Genomic DNA, 17,282 nt, shown 5'->3' with positions numbered 1-17,282 from the left:
TATTTGCTTTGGTCTCCCTGGATTCTAAGCTCTGTCTTAAATCAGGGAAGTTGTGGGCTCTACCTTAGTTCCCTCTCCCTGTGCTGCAACTTGGAAACTCTCTCAGGTAGTAAGCTGAGGGAATCATGGGGTTCGCTTCATTTGTTTCCCATCTCTAGAGATCAGTGTCCTTCACTGCTTAATGTCCAGCTTCTTCAACTGTTGTTTCATTGATTTTGTCTGTTTATTCTTGGTTGTTTGAGGAAGGAGGGTAAATCTCAGCTCTCCCACTCCACTTTGGCTGGAAGCAGAAGTCCTCAAAGTACCCTTTCTGATACCCAAAATATCCCACTTTTGGCTAACGGGAGATTATTCAAACCATCTCCTGAGTCTTTTCAACACAATTTCAGTGGTCTTAGACAACTCCCTTGCTTTATGTTATAAAACAAAAATTATGTGTTCATCTTTTTTTCCTTTTTTTCTCTTCTTTTTTTTTCCTCAATATTTCCTTTCTTTTCTTTTCTTTTTTTTAGTGAGGAAGATGGGCCCTGAGCTAACATCTGCTGCCAGTCTTCCTCTTTTTTCTTTCTTTCTCCCCAAAGCCCCAATACATAGTTGTATATCCTAGCTGTAAGTCATTCTAGTTCTTCTATGTGGGATGCCACCACAGCATGGCCTCATGAGTGGTACTATATCCACTCCCAGGATCCAAACCAGCAAACGCCAGGCTGCAGAAGTGGAGCACACAAACTTAACCACGCGGCCACGGGGCCGGCCCCTATGTGTTCAAGCTGAATATTCCCTATCTTTAACTGAGAATCAGTTATTTTTCCCAGGAGCATTGTTTTTTCAAGAGAAAAATTCTAATAACCACAATCTCAGAGTGCCAGGAGTACAGACTGCTACAAGGTATTTCACTATTTCTAGGCCTTTTTAGGACAGAGTTGGGTGTGTATGCATGTGTGTATATATGTGTGTGTTTAAAGAAAATACATCATGAATCCCTAGTGATATTAACAATTCAAATTTATGTAATTCTTTGATTTCATATTTCTCTATTTCCTTAAGCTAAAAGATCCAGGTTCCTAATACTAACATAAACACTTATTTGCTGTATTCATATACAAATACATACAGTTTCAGAATATCTATCAATCCTATATGACAACTAAAAGGAGCTGAAGATTTGTTTACACTTTTTTGTCCTTAAGATATATCCCAAAAGGGATTATTAACCATATTGCCATATTTTAAATGGTATTAAAATAATTCCTCTCTGTGTGGTTTAGCCACAAGCATGACACAAAGTCAGGGCCATTTAATTCCTTTTGTTTATTTTTAAAAATTTCTTCCCTCGTTCTGATTTAATTTTGTTTTACAATTATTTAAAACATTACATGACTCCAAAATAAAACCTAATCACTAAAATTATACCTGTTGCTAAAGCAAAATTTATATCCACAGGCAGTGTCTTTAATGTGGTATGGCAGGATGCTGTTAGTGATCTTTAATTACTATAGATGATGAAAAATACAATTACTGATGAACAAGTGGAATTTGAAATTAAAAAAACAATACCATTTACATCACAAGGATCAGGACAAGGAGAGGAGAAATTCCCAGCAAAAGGAAGTCCGAACAACTACAGCTATAAAGCCCGTCCATTGGATAAATAATACCAACAGGAGAAAGAGGACAAAAAACGTAGGGTAGAAGTCTCCAGAGGAAAAAAATGGAACTGATAAATTATCTGAGAAGTTTAACCAATTAGAAAATCAGACAAAATAATTTAGAAGAGCTATAGGAGAGAAGAAGACAGCCAGGAATTCAAAGAAAGCCAAATAGGTAAAAAATAAGACAATTAGCTCCAGGAAAAACAAAGTATAAGAAAGGAAACGTAACCACAGTATACTATTCAGCTCCAGCAATGAATAATATTTACACATTACAATATAACTACACTATGAGGATGGATATAAGGGAAAGAGTGGTATAAGAGCTTAAATCTTCCCCTACACTGCTGGTTTGGTTTCAAGTATTTCAGCACTACAGTTATGCATCACTTTAACAACTGAAAAAGTTCTGAAAAATGTCATTAGGCGATTTTGTCATTGCGCAAACATGACAGAGTGTACTGAAGGGAAACAAAATTTGTCACCCCAAAATGTGTGTCTTTAAGTTGAGGATAATTCTAGGCTGATTATTTTTAAGAAACAAAGACTCAGAAAGTTTTTCCTGCTACCTCCCCCTAACTGCCTAAAAGAATTCAGATAAAAGATCTGTCTCAGGAAGCAAGCTATCACCTTAGCATTACATGAACTAGGTGGTAGACAGGGAGGAACGTAGAAAAGCCTGTTTGTTGGGCTCCCCTTTGTGTTCTTCTGTTTCTGTGTGGCCAAACACTTGCTTTCCCAATGTTTGCTCCTTTTCGCCTACCTGTGAACTGCCTTCCTTTCCTTTGAAGTCCCTGACTCTCCCCACCCTCTGGTGGGTATTTAGCTGAGGATAATATTTAACGTGAGAGCTTCAGCCATTTTGGCAAGTTACTCAGTTTTCCTGGGTTTCTCCCATGTATACATGTAATTAAACTTTTGTTTTTCTCCTGTTAATCTGTCTCATTTCAATTTAATTCTTAGACCAGCCAGAAGAACCTAGAAGGGTAGAGGAAAATTTCTTCTTCCTCTACTACACTTACACAAACCTAGACGGCATAGCCCACTGCACACCTAGGCCATATGGTACTGATCTCGTGGGACCGCCATTGCATATGCAGTTCATCACTGCCCAAAGCGTCGTCCGGTGTCACAGCACTGTACTGAACCTTTCCAACTATGTGCACATACCACTCAAGAGGAACAACCAGCTTTCAAAAGAGAAAAAAACTGCCAAAACAATCATGTTATGTACCTTATTTATAGACTACATGTTGCCTGAACTTGCTAACAAAGTAAATCAATGGGAAAAGTTGGCTGTCCACAACATTATCAACTTGCTCACTTCACAAGCTATTTCTTGTAACTAAAAACATCAAGCAAGCCTCCATTCTTCATCACTATGGTTTTTACAAACTTTTTGGCAGCACTATGTTACCTGCTCACATGTTTAGCAAGGTTCTGCTTAAGAGTAAACATAAAATGTTCATCTTCTAGTACAGGCTCAATCAGAATGAGATCAACTAGGAAAATTTTTTGCCAAAAACAAATTTTAATTTGGTCTGTGGGTGCCAAATGGACAGAGGTCATTTATACAGTGCTGCCTAGATAAGAGACATTAAGTGCTAGTCTGCTAAAAGGATAGCCCTAAAAGATGCAGTTATCTTTTGTGTACTTGGCAGCATCAACTCCTGTACTACCCTCAAATCTAGCTGTTCAGCTGGCCTAAGCCTGTGACTTTTCCAGATAGATGACAAAGCAACTGTGGTAAAATAAACAAGACCTAAACAAATCTATATTTCACTGATGTTTACTATTTTACCAAGTAGGCATGAAACAAGTACTGCTGTGATATTAAGAAGCTTGATTACTTTTACCAGTTTTCACTATGTAAAATGGCACATATGAACTGACAAAATTAAGATTTTAAATAGAGCAATATTCCAAAAACTTATCACAGCAACTTATTAAAAGCCCAAGCACAATTTCCGATCTCATACAATGAAGATGACAGAATTTCAACTCCAAACGTATCAGATATGTGGGGCCATACTTGCCACTTGATATATGAAGGATATAGAGCATTTGCCTTCAAGCAAGTAAATGAATATAAGAAATTTATATAAATTTTACCATGAAGTCTAATTACATGAAATCACCCATTGACAAAAAGAAGCAGAGTAAAATGAACACTGTTAATGGCCAAGTGCCATCGCTACATCTTCAAAAAGCTTTATGCCAAATATGATGTGTAGGTTGGTAGTTAGATTCAGACCCATACCTGTGCTCTTGTGGGTATACACACATATTCATATTTACATATGTGAATATAACTACATAACAATGCTGTTGTGATTTCTGAAATTTACCCCCAAAATAGAAGCTAATGTATTAAAAGCTCATCCAAAGAAAAGGTTCCACTTCAAATAAGACACAGGGATGAATAAAGAAGCAACAAGACACCAAGAGAAACTCATCCTTTTATGAATAAGTGGTCACTTTCAAAGATGATAAAGTAGAATGTCAAGAACTCATAACTTAATTTGCTGCATTTAATATAAACTCTATTACAACAGTACAAACTCTATTTGCCAAAAAATATCATAACAGTAACAATAAGTGTTTGATTCAAACATCTACAGTCATTTTAACAAATAAAACACCGAGGTTGTACTCTTGGACTTCAACTAACTGGATTATTGTGCAGTGCTACTCAAATGAACAGGGTATGCTGAGAAGAGTTCACTACAACTCCAAAATATTTATGACAGATTACCTTATTTCTCAGGTATGAAGGATTCTGATTCATTCATTTGCCTTTTATGGAGCTTTTGTAGTGTGGGGGTCAAATGGTCCCTGCAAGTTCAAAAGTCACTCCTTTGCAAAAAAAAGTCACCTAAACGTTATGTCTTTAAATTCTTTGTCAAAAGTGATGGACCATTTGCCCTAAGTAGTTTTAGAGGAAGATAAAGTGAGGGTGAGTCCCAGATTCTTCTTCAGACGTTCTCAGGTTAAAGATGATCAAAAATCAATGTCATTAATATCCTTATGAATAATACATAATTAAATTAGGGGTGAAAAGACATACTCCTTGAGATTTTGCTTTAAAATACTACATAATAAAGAAACGTAAAGCTAGACAGACATATATGAAGTATGGCAAATTATTGATGACTACTGAATTAAAAAGAAGGGTTTATGAGGTTCACCATCTATTCTTTATTCTTGTACATGTTTACAAATTTTCAAATTAAAGTTAAAAGCAATGTTTTGTTGGTCACTTGAGAATTTATTAACAAACATGCAGATAAAATCTCAAAGATGTCACAACTTTAGAAAAATAAAATACACTAAAAACAAACAGGCCAACATACTACACAGTGGTTATATTTGGAACGTGGGAACCTGAGAGATTTCTTCACTCTTGTATTCCACTTTTCATTACCCCATCTCCCTCACTCCCAAAAGTTGATTTTATATTGGTGGGGGGAGAACACACATATATATATTATATATATTAAACATTGTTAACATTAAAATAAAAGAAGGTGATTTCAGGATTAAAATGGAACATTAAGTCCTTTAAAAGAAATGCTAAGGGTAAAGGACTCACCTGCTCTTCTCTTTTCTGCTTGCGTAACTGCAGTCCTTCTTCCTCTCTCCTTCTGCGCATCTCATCAGGATTCAAGGACTTATTTTTGTAACTTTTCAGGCGAAAGTTCTCTTTTCCTGGGGTACTCATGATTTCTACAAAAATAAAAGGTGGGGAGGTAACAGATAAGCCTGGCTGACTGTAAAGGGCTCTGTTATTCTAATAGCTCAGCCTTTTAAATATGTATATGCCCAGACCTACCCCACAGGGACACCAGAAATGGTGACTTTTTTTAATAGCTTTATTAAAGTGTTCAAAAAAAACAATTCAATGGTTTTTAGCATATTCGCCGCTATGTGCAACCATCAGCACAGTCAATTTTTTAACATTTTCATCACCTTGTCAAAAAGAAACCCTGTGCCATTTAGCTATCACTCCAATTCTGGATATTTCATATGAATAGAATCATTATGTGTGATCTTTTGTGCCTAGCTTCTTCCACTTGGTGTAATACAGGTTTCCCTCGCTATCCAAAAGTTCGCTTTACACCACTTAGCTTTTACGAAAACTTAAAAGTACTACCTGTTTTCGCTAACCGCGAGAAAGCCAAAAAGGATTTTCGCTTTTATGAAACAATGAGAAAAGCAAAAATAGCATTCAGTGTTTATTCTGCAGTGAGCCGTTACACAGAGTCAAGCGTACTGTCATATTTGAAGCCTTCCACATCAGCCACAGCAGATGATGAACCTCAACCTTTGACATCGAGGCAGGCAACACAGAAGGTGTAGCTGTTAGGGACATGCCTGCCCTGATGGGTTCAGACGACAATGAGATCTTAATAGATGACCCTCCTCCTTTCTCTCCTACACCCCAGTCTCCTATATCTCCCACAACTCGGCCTAACACACCATCATCACCACCACCACCTCAGCCCAGTGTGCTGTCTTCCTGATCCCGGTAAGTGAAACTACACTGTACATAAACCATTTCTACTTCACATAGGCTGTGTATTTATCATATCATTCCTCCTTTTACTATATGCTAGTGTTATTTTAGGTTTTATGTGTTATTTGGTATAGTTAAGGTTATTTTTTGGGTATAGAAATGCTCAAAAGTTTTTCCCAGATGTCAGCATCCTGGCGCAGTGAGTTCTGTTTGTTTCTCTTCTCTAAGTTAAAACTAAACGGACATCCATTAAGCAACAGAGGATTCCCTACCCAACACCACAGGATGCCTGAGAGATCCACTCAGCTATACATCTGAAGGTGGGTCGAGTGGATCCCCAGGAAGCAGTGGAACCAAATGAGTGGACCCCTACCCCTCACCGTCCCTGGCGGCAGTGATCCAGACCAAGGATCCTCACAAAGTGGCCAACACAACTGTGAGTAGAGGCAAGAGCAGGCAGACCTGCACACCAACACTTTCAGAGTGGTAGCCCAGCCCACAGGAGCATCCACCTACTGAGGTGGCCCCACCTACACAAACACTCCCCACTGAGTGGTGGCGGCTCAGGGGCACATATGTATGGTGACAGATTAGCTAGACTACCAGGGGTGAGCATGATGCAGTCTATACAGAATGTGATATATAATAATGCACACTCAAAATTATACAACGTTACAAACCAATATGACCTCAATAAAATAATTAAATTTAAAAAAGATTTTTCCCATAGAAATTAATGGTAACTGCTTTTTTGCTTTATATCATTTCGGCTTATTAAAAGTTTCATACGGGGCCAGCCCAGTAGCACAGCAGTTAAGGTCACACATTCTCCTTTGGCAGCCCAGAGTTCACCGGTTTGGATCCCAGGTGTGGACCTACGCACCGCTTGTCAAGTCATGCTGTGGCATGTATCCCAAATAAAATGGAGGAAGATGGGCACAAATGTTAGCTCAGGGCCAGTCTTCCTCAGCAAAAAGAGGACACTTGGCAGCAGTTAGCTCAGGGCTAATCTTCCTCAAAAGAAAAAAAGTTTCACAGGACTCCTCTACTTTCAGATAGCAAGAGAAACCTGTATCCATGTTGCAGCATATATCAGTACTTTATCCCTTTTTATGGCTGAATAATATTCCCTGGTACGGATATACCTCATATTTATCCACTCATCAGCAGATGGACCTTTGGGTTCTTTCCACTTTTTTGGCTATTATAAATAATGCTTCTATAAACATTTGTGAACAAGTTTTTGTGCAGACATACGTTTTCATCTCTTTTGGGTGTAGATCTAGGAGTGGGTCACATGGTAACTCTGTTTAATCATTTGAGAAACTGCCAAACTATTTTTCTAAAGTGGCTGCATCATTTTACATTCCCACCAGCAGTGTAAAAGGGTTGCCAATTCCTCCACATCCTTGCCAACACCTGACATCACAACTTTTCTGTTCTAGTCCTCCTAGTGTGCTAGATGTCTTTTCACCTATTTATTTGCCAACTGTTTATCCTCCGTAAAAAAATGTCTATTCAAATTCTTTGCCCATTTTTAAATTGCGTTGTCTTTTTAAGATTGAGTTGTAAGACTTCTTTATACATTCTAAACAGAAGTCCTTATCAGATATATGATTTGTTAATATTTTCTTCCATTCTAAAGGTTGTCTTTTCATTTCCTTGATCGTGTCCTTTGAAGTACAAAGTTTTTAATTTTAATGAAGTCCAGATTAATCTATTTTTTCTTTTGTTGCTCATGCTTTTAGTGTCGTACTTTTAGGGATTCTTAACCCTAAGTTTCCTTCTAAGAGTTTTAAAGTTTTAACTCTTACATTTAAGTCTGTCACCCATTTCGAGTTAATTTTTTGTATACAGTATGAGGTAAGGGTCCAACTTCATTCCTTCGCATCTAGCTATCCATTCATATGGTGAAAAAACTATTCTTTCTCCATTGAATGGTCTTGAAACCCTTGATGAAAATCAGTTGACCATACATAATTTTATTTCCTGCTTATCAATTCTATTCCATTGATCTGTATGTGTATCCTTGTGCCAATGTCACACAATCTTACCTTTTTTTTTTTTTTTTTTTAAAGATTTTCTTTTTCCTTTTTCTCCCAAAGCCCCCTGGTACACAGTTGTGGATCTTTAGTTGTGGGTCCTTCTAGTTGTGGCATGTGGGATGCCGCCCCAGCATGGCTTGACGAGCAGTGCCATGTCCGCGCCCAGGATTCCAACTGGTGAAATCCTGGGCCGCTGAAGCAGAGCACGCAACATTAACCACTCGGCCATGGGGCCGGCCCCTTGATTACCATTTTTGTAGTAAGTTTTGAAATCAGGAAGTGTGAGTACTCCCATTTTATTCTTTTTTCAAGATTGTTTTAGCTCTTCTGGATACTTTGCAATTCCATATGAATTTTAGAATCAGTTTGTGAATTTCTACAAGTAGTCAGCTGGGATTCTGATATGGACTGCATTGAATCTGTAGATCAATCTGGGAGTAATGCCATCTTAACAATGTTAAATCTTCTAATCCATGAAGACAGGAGGCTTTTCTATTTACTTACACGTTCTTTAATTTCTTTCAACAGTGTTTAGTAGTTTTCAGAGTGCCTTACACTTCTTTTGCTAAATTTATTCCTATTTTAATCTTTTTGATGTTATTATAAACGGAATTTTCTTAATTTCACTTTCAGACTGTTCATGACAAGTCTATAGAAATACGACATTTTTGTATACTGATTTTGTGTCCTGCAACTTTGCTGATCTTGCTTATTAGTGCTAATTTTTTTTAGTGGATTCTTCAGGATTTTCTATATACAAGATCATGTCACCTGTCAGAGATAGTTTTTGCCTCTTTCTTTCCAATCTTGATGCCTTTTCTTTTTCTTGCATAATTTCCATGCCTACAACCTCCAATACAATGTCAAATAGAAGTGGAGAGAGCAGATAGTATTGCCTTATTCTTGATTGTAGGGGAAAGCAGGCAGTCTTTCACCATTAAGTAGAACGTTACCTTTGGATTTTTCATAGATGTCCTTTATCATGTTAAGAAGTTCCTTTCTACTCCCAGTTTTTTTAGTGTTTTTATCACTAAACGGTGTTGGATTTTGTCAAATGTTTTTTCTGCATCTATTGCAAGGACAATGTGACTTTTGTTTTTTATTTTACTGATTATTACATTAATTGGTTTGTGAACTTTACACCACCCTTGCATTTCTGAAATAAATGACACTTAGTGTATAAATCTTTATATATGCTGTTGAAGTTGCTCTGCTAGTACTTTGCTGAGGATTCTTGTGTTCATATTCACAAGAGATATTGGTCTGTAGTCTTCTTGTGGTATCTTTGGCATCAGGGTAATACTTGCTTCATAAAATAAGTTGGGAAGTGTTGCTCCTCTCAAGTTTTTTGAGGAGTTTGTGAAGAATTAGTATTAATTCTTCTTTAAATGCTTGGTAGAATTTAGCAGTGAAGCCATATGCGCCTGGGCTTTTCTTCCTGGGTAGTTTTATGATTAACTCAATCGCTTCACTTGTTAGAGGTCTATTCAGATTGTTTCTTCTTAAGTCAGTTTCAGTAGTTCCAGTCTTTTCTAAAAACTGATCCATTTTTTCTAAGCTATGTAATTTACTGGCATACAGTTGTTTACAGTATTTCTTTATAGTCCTTTTAATTTTTGTAAGGTCAGTAATACTGTTCCCTCTTTCATTTCTGATTCTAGTAATTTGAGTCTTCTTTCTTCCTAGGTCAATCTAGCTAAAGATTTACCAGTTTTGTTGATCTTTTCAAAGAACCAGTTTTTGGTTTCCTTAATTTTCTCATATTGTTTTTCTATTCTCTAGTTCATCAATTTCTAAACTAATCTTTATTTCCTTCCTTCTTGCTCTAGGTTCACTTAGCTCTTTTTTATCCAGTGACTTAAGGCAGAAGGTTAGGTTACTGATTTGAGATCTTTCTTCTTTCTTAACAAAGGCATTTATTGCTAGAAGTTTCCTTCTAAGTACTGCTTTAGTTATATCCCATAAATTTTCTGAGGTGGTAACTTCGTTTTCGTTTATCTCAAAGTATTTTCTGATTTCCCTTTTAATTTCTTCTTTGACCCACCAGTTATTTATGAGTATGTTCTTTAATTTCCACATATTTGTGAGTTCCCCAAATTTCTTTCCATTGTTGATTTCTAATGTTTTTCCTTGGTGGTCAGGGAATATCCTTTGTATTATTTCAATACTTTTACATGTATTAAGGCTTGTTTTGTGGCCTAGCATATAGTCTATACTGGAAAATGTGCCATGTGCACTTGACTGAGAAAAATATATATTCTGCTGTTGCTGGGTAGTAGTGTGTTCTATAAATGTCTGCTGGATATAGATGGTTTACAGTGTTGTTTCCTTGCTGACCTCATGTCTACTTGTTCTGTCCGCTACTGAAAGTGGGATATTGAAGTCTCCCAACCATTACTATTGAATCTTCTATTTCTCCCCTCATTTCTGTCAGTTTTTGCTTCATGTATTTTGACGCTATTAGATACATGTATAACTGTTTTGTCTTTCTATTGGATTGACCCTTTCATCATTATAAAATGTCCCTCTTTATCTCTAGTAATATTTTTTGTTTTAAAATCTATTTTTTCTGATATTAGTAGTCATTCCAGCTTTCCTGTGGTTGTTGTTTGCATGATATACATTTTCCCATCCTTACACTTTCAATGTATTTGTATCTTTAAACTTAAAAGTCTGTCTCTTGTAGAGAGCATACAGTTGGATCCAGTCTGATAATCTCTGCCTTCTTCATTAGATTGTTTAATCAATTTATATTTAATGTTATTATTGATAAAGTTGGATTTATGACTGCCTTTTCATTTTTTGTTTTCTGTGTGTCAAGTCTTTTTCATTCCTTTATTACTCTTATACTGCTTTCTTTTGCATTAAGTGAATATTTTCTAATGAAGCACTTAAATTTCTTTAGTGACTTTTCCCCCTTAGTGGTTGCTAGGGATTACCATATACACTTTAACATCCTAATCTGATTCAGATTTATACTAGCTTAATTCTAGGAAGACATAAAAATGTTATGCTATATAATTCTATTCCCTTTTCTTCCATTTTATGATATTGTTATACATATTACATTTATTAATGTTACAAACCCAACAACACACTTTTATAATTATTATTTTATCATCTATAATCATTTCCTTAGCTTAACATAGCTTTGTTCCCACTTACCTCTTTTGTGCTGTTATTGGAAGATACACGACAAATATATTACATTTCTATAATATAGGCCCAAGAATACATTATATATGTATTATTTTACACAGTTGCTTTTAAAATCAGTTTTGAGAAAAAAATAGGTGGTTATACTCTTCTAAAACTACATAATTACCTTTACTGGTGCTCTTTGTTCATGAAGAGTCTAATTACCATCTGAGGCCCCTTGCTTTCAGCCTAAAGAACTTCCTTTAGCATTCTTGCAAGGTAGGTCTACTAGTAACAAATTCTCTCAGCTTTGGTTTATCTGGGAAAGTGTTTATTTCACCTTCATTTTTAAGAGATAGCTTTGCTGGATATATAGGATTCTTGGGTGACAATACTTGTCTTTGAGTACTTTGCATATATTATTCCACCGCCTTCTGGCCTCTACTGTTTCTGCTAAGTCAGCTGTTATTGTTATCAGGGTTCCCTTTTAAGTAACTCCTTGTTTTTCTCAGTGCTCTGAAAATTTTCTCCTTGTCTTTGACTTTCAGTATTTTTACAATGTTGTGCTCATTTGTGGATTTTCTTGCATTAATCCTTTCTGAAGTTCTTTGGACTCCCTGGATGTACAGGTCAGTGTTTTTCAATAAATTTGAGATGCTTTCAGCCACTATTTCCTCAAGTGATTTTTCTGCTCCTTTTTCTCTTCCCTCTTCTTCTGGTACTCTCATTATGTGTACTGTGGTACACTTCACGCTGCCTTACATTTCTCTGAGGCTCTTCAATTTTCTTCATTTTTTTCTCACCCTTCCTTGAATTTCTATCGATCTACTGGCAAGTTCACTAATTTTTTCTGCTACCAGTCCAACTCTACTATTGAGCTGCTCTAATTAATTTTTCATCAGTTGTTAACTTTTCAATTCCAGAATTTCCATTCGGCTTTTCTTTAGAATTTCTGTCTCTGTACTGATAGTCTCTATTTGATGTGAGTTGTTATCACACCTTCCTCTACTTCTTTAATCAAGGTTTCCTTTGATTCCCTGAACTACATATTTATAATGGCTACTTCAAAGTCTATTTCTGTTAAATCCAACATCTGGTTACTCTCACAGGCAGTTTCTGTTGTCTGCTTTTTCGAGTATATTAGCCACACTTTCCTGGGTTTTGTTTTGGCTTTTTGTGGGTTTTTTCATGTCTCATAGCTTTTTATTGGAAACTCAATATTTTATATAATAGTTTGTGGCAACTCTGGATACTGGTTCGCACCCCCTGCCTCCCAACCCCAGGTTTTCTACTCTTACTTGCTTATTCGTTTAGAAATGTGCTGCATTATTTTAAAGAAGTCTATCCTGCCCCTCCCCCCTGCAGTGTTAAGCCTCTGATGTTGGTCCTCAGGTGGGCAGAGCCTGGATATGCCCACAGTCACCCTGCCATGACACTAGTTTGGCAGGGCTTTCTTTCCCTGACTAATCCTATCCGTTAATCTCCACTAATTGCCAGCTGATTGCGCTACTGTTTTCAACAACAGCCTCAGGCATAAACTGCTCCACAGAAGAATTCAATCAAATTCAGGTTTCTCTGAAGGAGTAGTTCCAGAGTCAATGTTTGACACTTCCTCTGACCCCAGGAAGGCTCCTTCCAGCTATCTCGTATCCCAATTCTCTCCTGCAAACTAGCTAGCCTGCAGTTTAGCCTATACCTTTTCGAATCTATAAATCTCCTCCCAACTGCCTTTCACTACAGCTTGTCTCCACTGCTTTTGAGAGTATCCTTAGGTTTGAACTTCTCCAGCTCCGCGGCAAAGTCAGTTCCTCAAGGAAGAGATTAGTAGCTATCTGTTTTATGACCTGTTTCTCCCCAATACACCCAAGCAAAATCTCTGAACCAGGGCTCTCAAGCTGGGCGTGTGTACACCAGCACAATTCTCTGAGTGACACTCCCTTTCGTCACTCAGTCCCTGACAGAGTATTTGGCTGGGAGTGGGCAGTAGCCTGAGGACTTCTCAGCTTGTCTCTCCTAATGTGGAACCACCAACTTATAAGTCAGGGAAACGGTGATCTGTTCCCTAGGACTCTCAGCAGCTCTGCGACCAAGATAGAGCCTCTGTTCCACAAGTGGGAACTGGATAGGTGGTAGTTCCCTACCTCTCCACAACATTCACCCAGAACTTAGCCTCAGCAGCAGGCAGCTAGGGGAAGGATGAGAAATCCTGATGTCTTGCTCCTCCCAGAAAGAAAAGTTTCCCTCCGACTAGAAGCTCTTCATTTATTGTATGCCCTAGGACCATTTCCAGAGACTTTAAATAGCTGTTTGTTAATAATTTTCCCCAGTTTTACTAGGGAACAAGTCTTCAGAGTTCCTTATACCGTCACGTGGGAAGTCACAGGAATAGTCATTTTTAAGATGATTTTAATGCAAGCCTGGACTGAGAATCACTGATTTATAATGTGCTGTGTCACATCACCTATTTTACCTGGATCTCTTAACAAACCTATAGCACAAGCATTATTCTGATCCTTTACGAGTAAGGATTCAGTAGGCTCACAGAGATTAAGTGACTTGGCCAGGGTTACACACTTAATACCAGATAGACCAAGGATATGAACCTAGGTCTCCTGATTATAAACCTATTGGTCTATCATTACAGACTGAATTGTACGGCCCCCCACCCCACCCCTGCCCCGCATTCATGTACTGAAGCCCTAACCCCCAATGTGACTGTACTTGGGTATAGGACTTTTAAGGAGGTAATTAAGGTTAAATGAGGTCATAAAGGTGAGGCACTAATCCAACAGGAAGAGATAAAAGAGATGGCTCACTCTCTCTCTGCATGTGCAGAGAAAAGGCCATGTGAGGACAGAGTGAGAAGGTGGTTGCCCACAAGTCAGAAAGAGGCCTCACCAGAAACCAACCCTGCTGGCACCTTGATTTTGGACTACTAGTCTCCAGAACAACAAGAAAATGAATTTCTGTTGTTTAAGCCACCCACTCTGTGGTACCATTTTATGGCAGCCCAAGCAGACTAATACATATACCCAGTGGTATTTTTTCAGATTGGGCTTTATTAGACTGAAAGGCGGGTGCAATGCAGATGAGAATTTGCAAATAATTCTGCGTAATATTTAATGGTGCTGAGAAATGATATAGAGAAAAGAGCTGGATTACTGAAGCAGGTATTTTGGCTCTGAAATATAACAATATAGCATAATAACAGCAGTATTGCAATGAAGATCCAAATTCAAGAATCAAAAGTTTTAGGGTGAAAAAGGAAAGACTACAGTAACAGGGCAAGACCTGGATAAAGTTTAACAAGACCATAAACCAATTAGACTTAAGTAATTGGAAGCCTATATTCAACATGGAACTGGAAGAGCAAGCAACTAAGGAAAGGCAATGTTGGGAACACACATACACATATACACAGAAAGAGAATAAATCAGAAAGCAAATGAAGTAAAAGGTAAACTGAAAAACTGGGGAATGTGGATGAAGGGTAAACAGGTGGTCTTTAAACACTTCTTAAAACTTCTGTAAGCATAAAATTATTTCAAAAGTAAAAGAAATATATACCAGAAAATCTAAAAGGGAAGAAATGTTCACACAAAAATTAACTATTCACTTGCTTCTTTTTATTAAAGTGACATAAGAAGCAAGTCCAGAGAAGATGTCTGGCCTTGAAACACTGTTTTCAAATTTACTTCTTAAAAAAATGATGTAGTGATGACACTAAACTTTTGTGAGTCTTGTTTTCCTCATTTGCACAATGGAGATAATACCTTATAAGGTGACGAGAAGTAACATACGAAGGCATACTTCCACTGTCCAGCCCGTATATAGCTCACATCTGATATTTGTGTAATGAAGAAATGGCTATAAATAGCTCTAAAGGTTCAAAAAAAGATCTCTTCTGACTAAAGTGATCGGGGATGGCTTCACAGAGAAGATGGTGTTTCAGCTAGGTTGTCAGGGATAGACAGGATTTTAGCAGTTGAGGTTGAAAGAGAAAGACCCACAAAACAGAGAGAAGAGTACAAAATAAAGGCATAGACATTAGAAAGCACAACTGATGAGGACCAGCAGCAAGTCCTGTTTAATCAGAGCAACTCTTCTTCAAAAGGAGTAGGTAGACAAGAGAAATGCCAGTGTCTCTTGGTTTTCTTGTTCTTTCTTGCTTTTTTTGTTAAATTGTGGTATCCAAGAACTCACAAATGACTCTAACACCCAAACTAACAATTTCTACCATTCATACAATGTACCTGTGCCTTTGAAATATTCTTCCCGTTTAAATTACAAAAAGGCTCACAATTTCAAAAAGGACCCAAACAATATGAAAAGGTACAAACAAAAAAATGAAAGTGTACCTAAAGGTCACAAACAATGCTGTAACCAAAATCCTCTTTCATGTTTTTGCACATATTTTGCCATTATATCCATGAATGAATTCTAAACAGTAGAACCTCAAGGTCAGAAGCATGTATATTTAAAAATCTGATGTTGTCCAAGTGCCCTCTAAAATACTGCACCAATGTACCAGTGAATACGACTGTGCCAGTTCCCCACCACCACCATCACTAACCCAGCACTGATTCAAACTTTTCCATAGTTGACAATATGATACGTAAAAAAAGGTTCTCATGAAAACTACTTTCATAATACTACTAAGAAGTTCTATGTTTTTTTCACTTTCATAAGTCTTTCAGAAGCTTTGTGACCTGATGGCATCATCATTCTGATGCCTAATGGAATGTGTGCTGTGTATGCCTGTGTTTTAAAATTTGTTTTAATTTCTAAAACAGTAAATATTAACAGATATAAAACAGTAACATAAACAAAAGTTATTTGGGGTCCTCAATAAGTTAAGAGTTTAAAGAAGTTCTGAAACCAAAAAATTGGAGAACCCTTGATCCAGATATTCTTTTCTATCTTGATAAGGGAAAAAAATCCCTTTGATATTCAGACAGCATTCAATTCAAAAATTAAGGAAACTCAACATCTTTACAGCACTGTGTCTTCTTGGTCAAGAATTAAATATGTATTTCTATTTATCTTTTTTGTTATAATGATAAGTGTAAAGTTTCCTTCCATTATATTCTAATTGGCTACTGTCCATATAGAGGAATATTACTCATTACTATATATTAATTTTTTTAAGCTAGCCACTGAACTAAATCAGCTACTGAATTATGTTCTGATACTTTCAGTTGATACTCTTGATCTTTGATATCCATAAAAAATTATCATTTGGGGGGACTTCATCAGACTAAAAAGCTTCTGCAAGGCAAAGGAAACCAGGAACAAAAAACAGACAACCCACCAACTGGGAGAAAATATTTGCAGATCATATACCCAAGAAGGGGCTAATCTCCAAAATATATAAAGAACTCACAAAACTCAACAAAAATACAAACCCAAACAAAAAATGGGCAGAGGATATGAAGACATTTTTCCAAATTAGACACAGATGGCCAACAGGCACATGAAAAGATGTTCACTATCACTAATTATTAGGGAAATGCAAATCAAAACTGCACTGAGATATCACCTTACACCCATTAGAATGGTTATAATTACCAAGACAAAAAATAACAAATGTGGGAGAGGATGTGGAGAAAAGGGAACCCTCATACACTGCTGGTGGGAATGCAAACTAGTGCAGCCACTATGGAAAACAGTATGGATATTTCTCAAAAATTAAAAATAGAAATACCATATGACCTATAAATATGACTACTGGGTATTTATCCAAAGAACCTGAAATCAACAATTCAAAGAGACTTATGCACCTATATGTTCACTGCAGCATTATTCACAAAAGCCAAGTTGTGGAAGCCACCCAAGTGCCCATCGACTAATGAATGAACGGGTAAAGAAGCTGTGGTATATATACAATGACTACAACTCAGCCACAAAAAAAGACAAAATAGTTCCATTTGCA

At 37.0% G+C, this 17,282-nt stretch overlaps 1 protein-coding gene across 1 annotated transcript in view; it reads right to left on the bottom strand.

The window, feature by feature from the left end:
- The window catches only part of KPNA1 (karyopherin subunit alpha 1), a 73,528-nt gene that overhangs the window by 44,303 nt on the left and 11,943 nt on the right, over nt 1-17,282 (bottom strand). The window contains exon 2 of the mRNA XM_070583774.1: nt 5,245-5,378. Within this exon, the coding sequence (XP_070439875.1) occupies nt 5,245-5,373 (129 nt within the window). The 5' untranslated portion in view covers nt 5,374-5,378. The remainder of the gene's footprint in view (nt 1-5,244; nt 5,379-17,282) is intronic.

This window comes from Equus przewalskii, chromosome 18, assembly GCF_037783145.1.
Source record: "Equus przewalskii isolate Varuska chromosome 18, EquPr2, whole genome shotgun sequence".
NCBI classification, from domain to species: Eukaryota; Metazoa; Chordata; class Mammalia; order Perissodactyla; family Equidae; genus Equus; species Equus przewalskii.
Note: the sequence above shows the minus strand (reverse complement) of the source record. Positions and strands in the feature narration are given on the sequence as shown.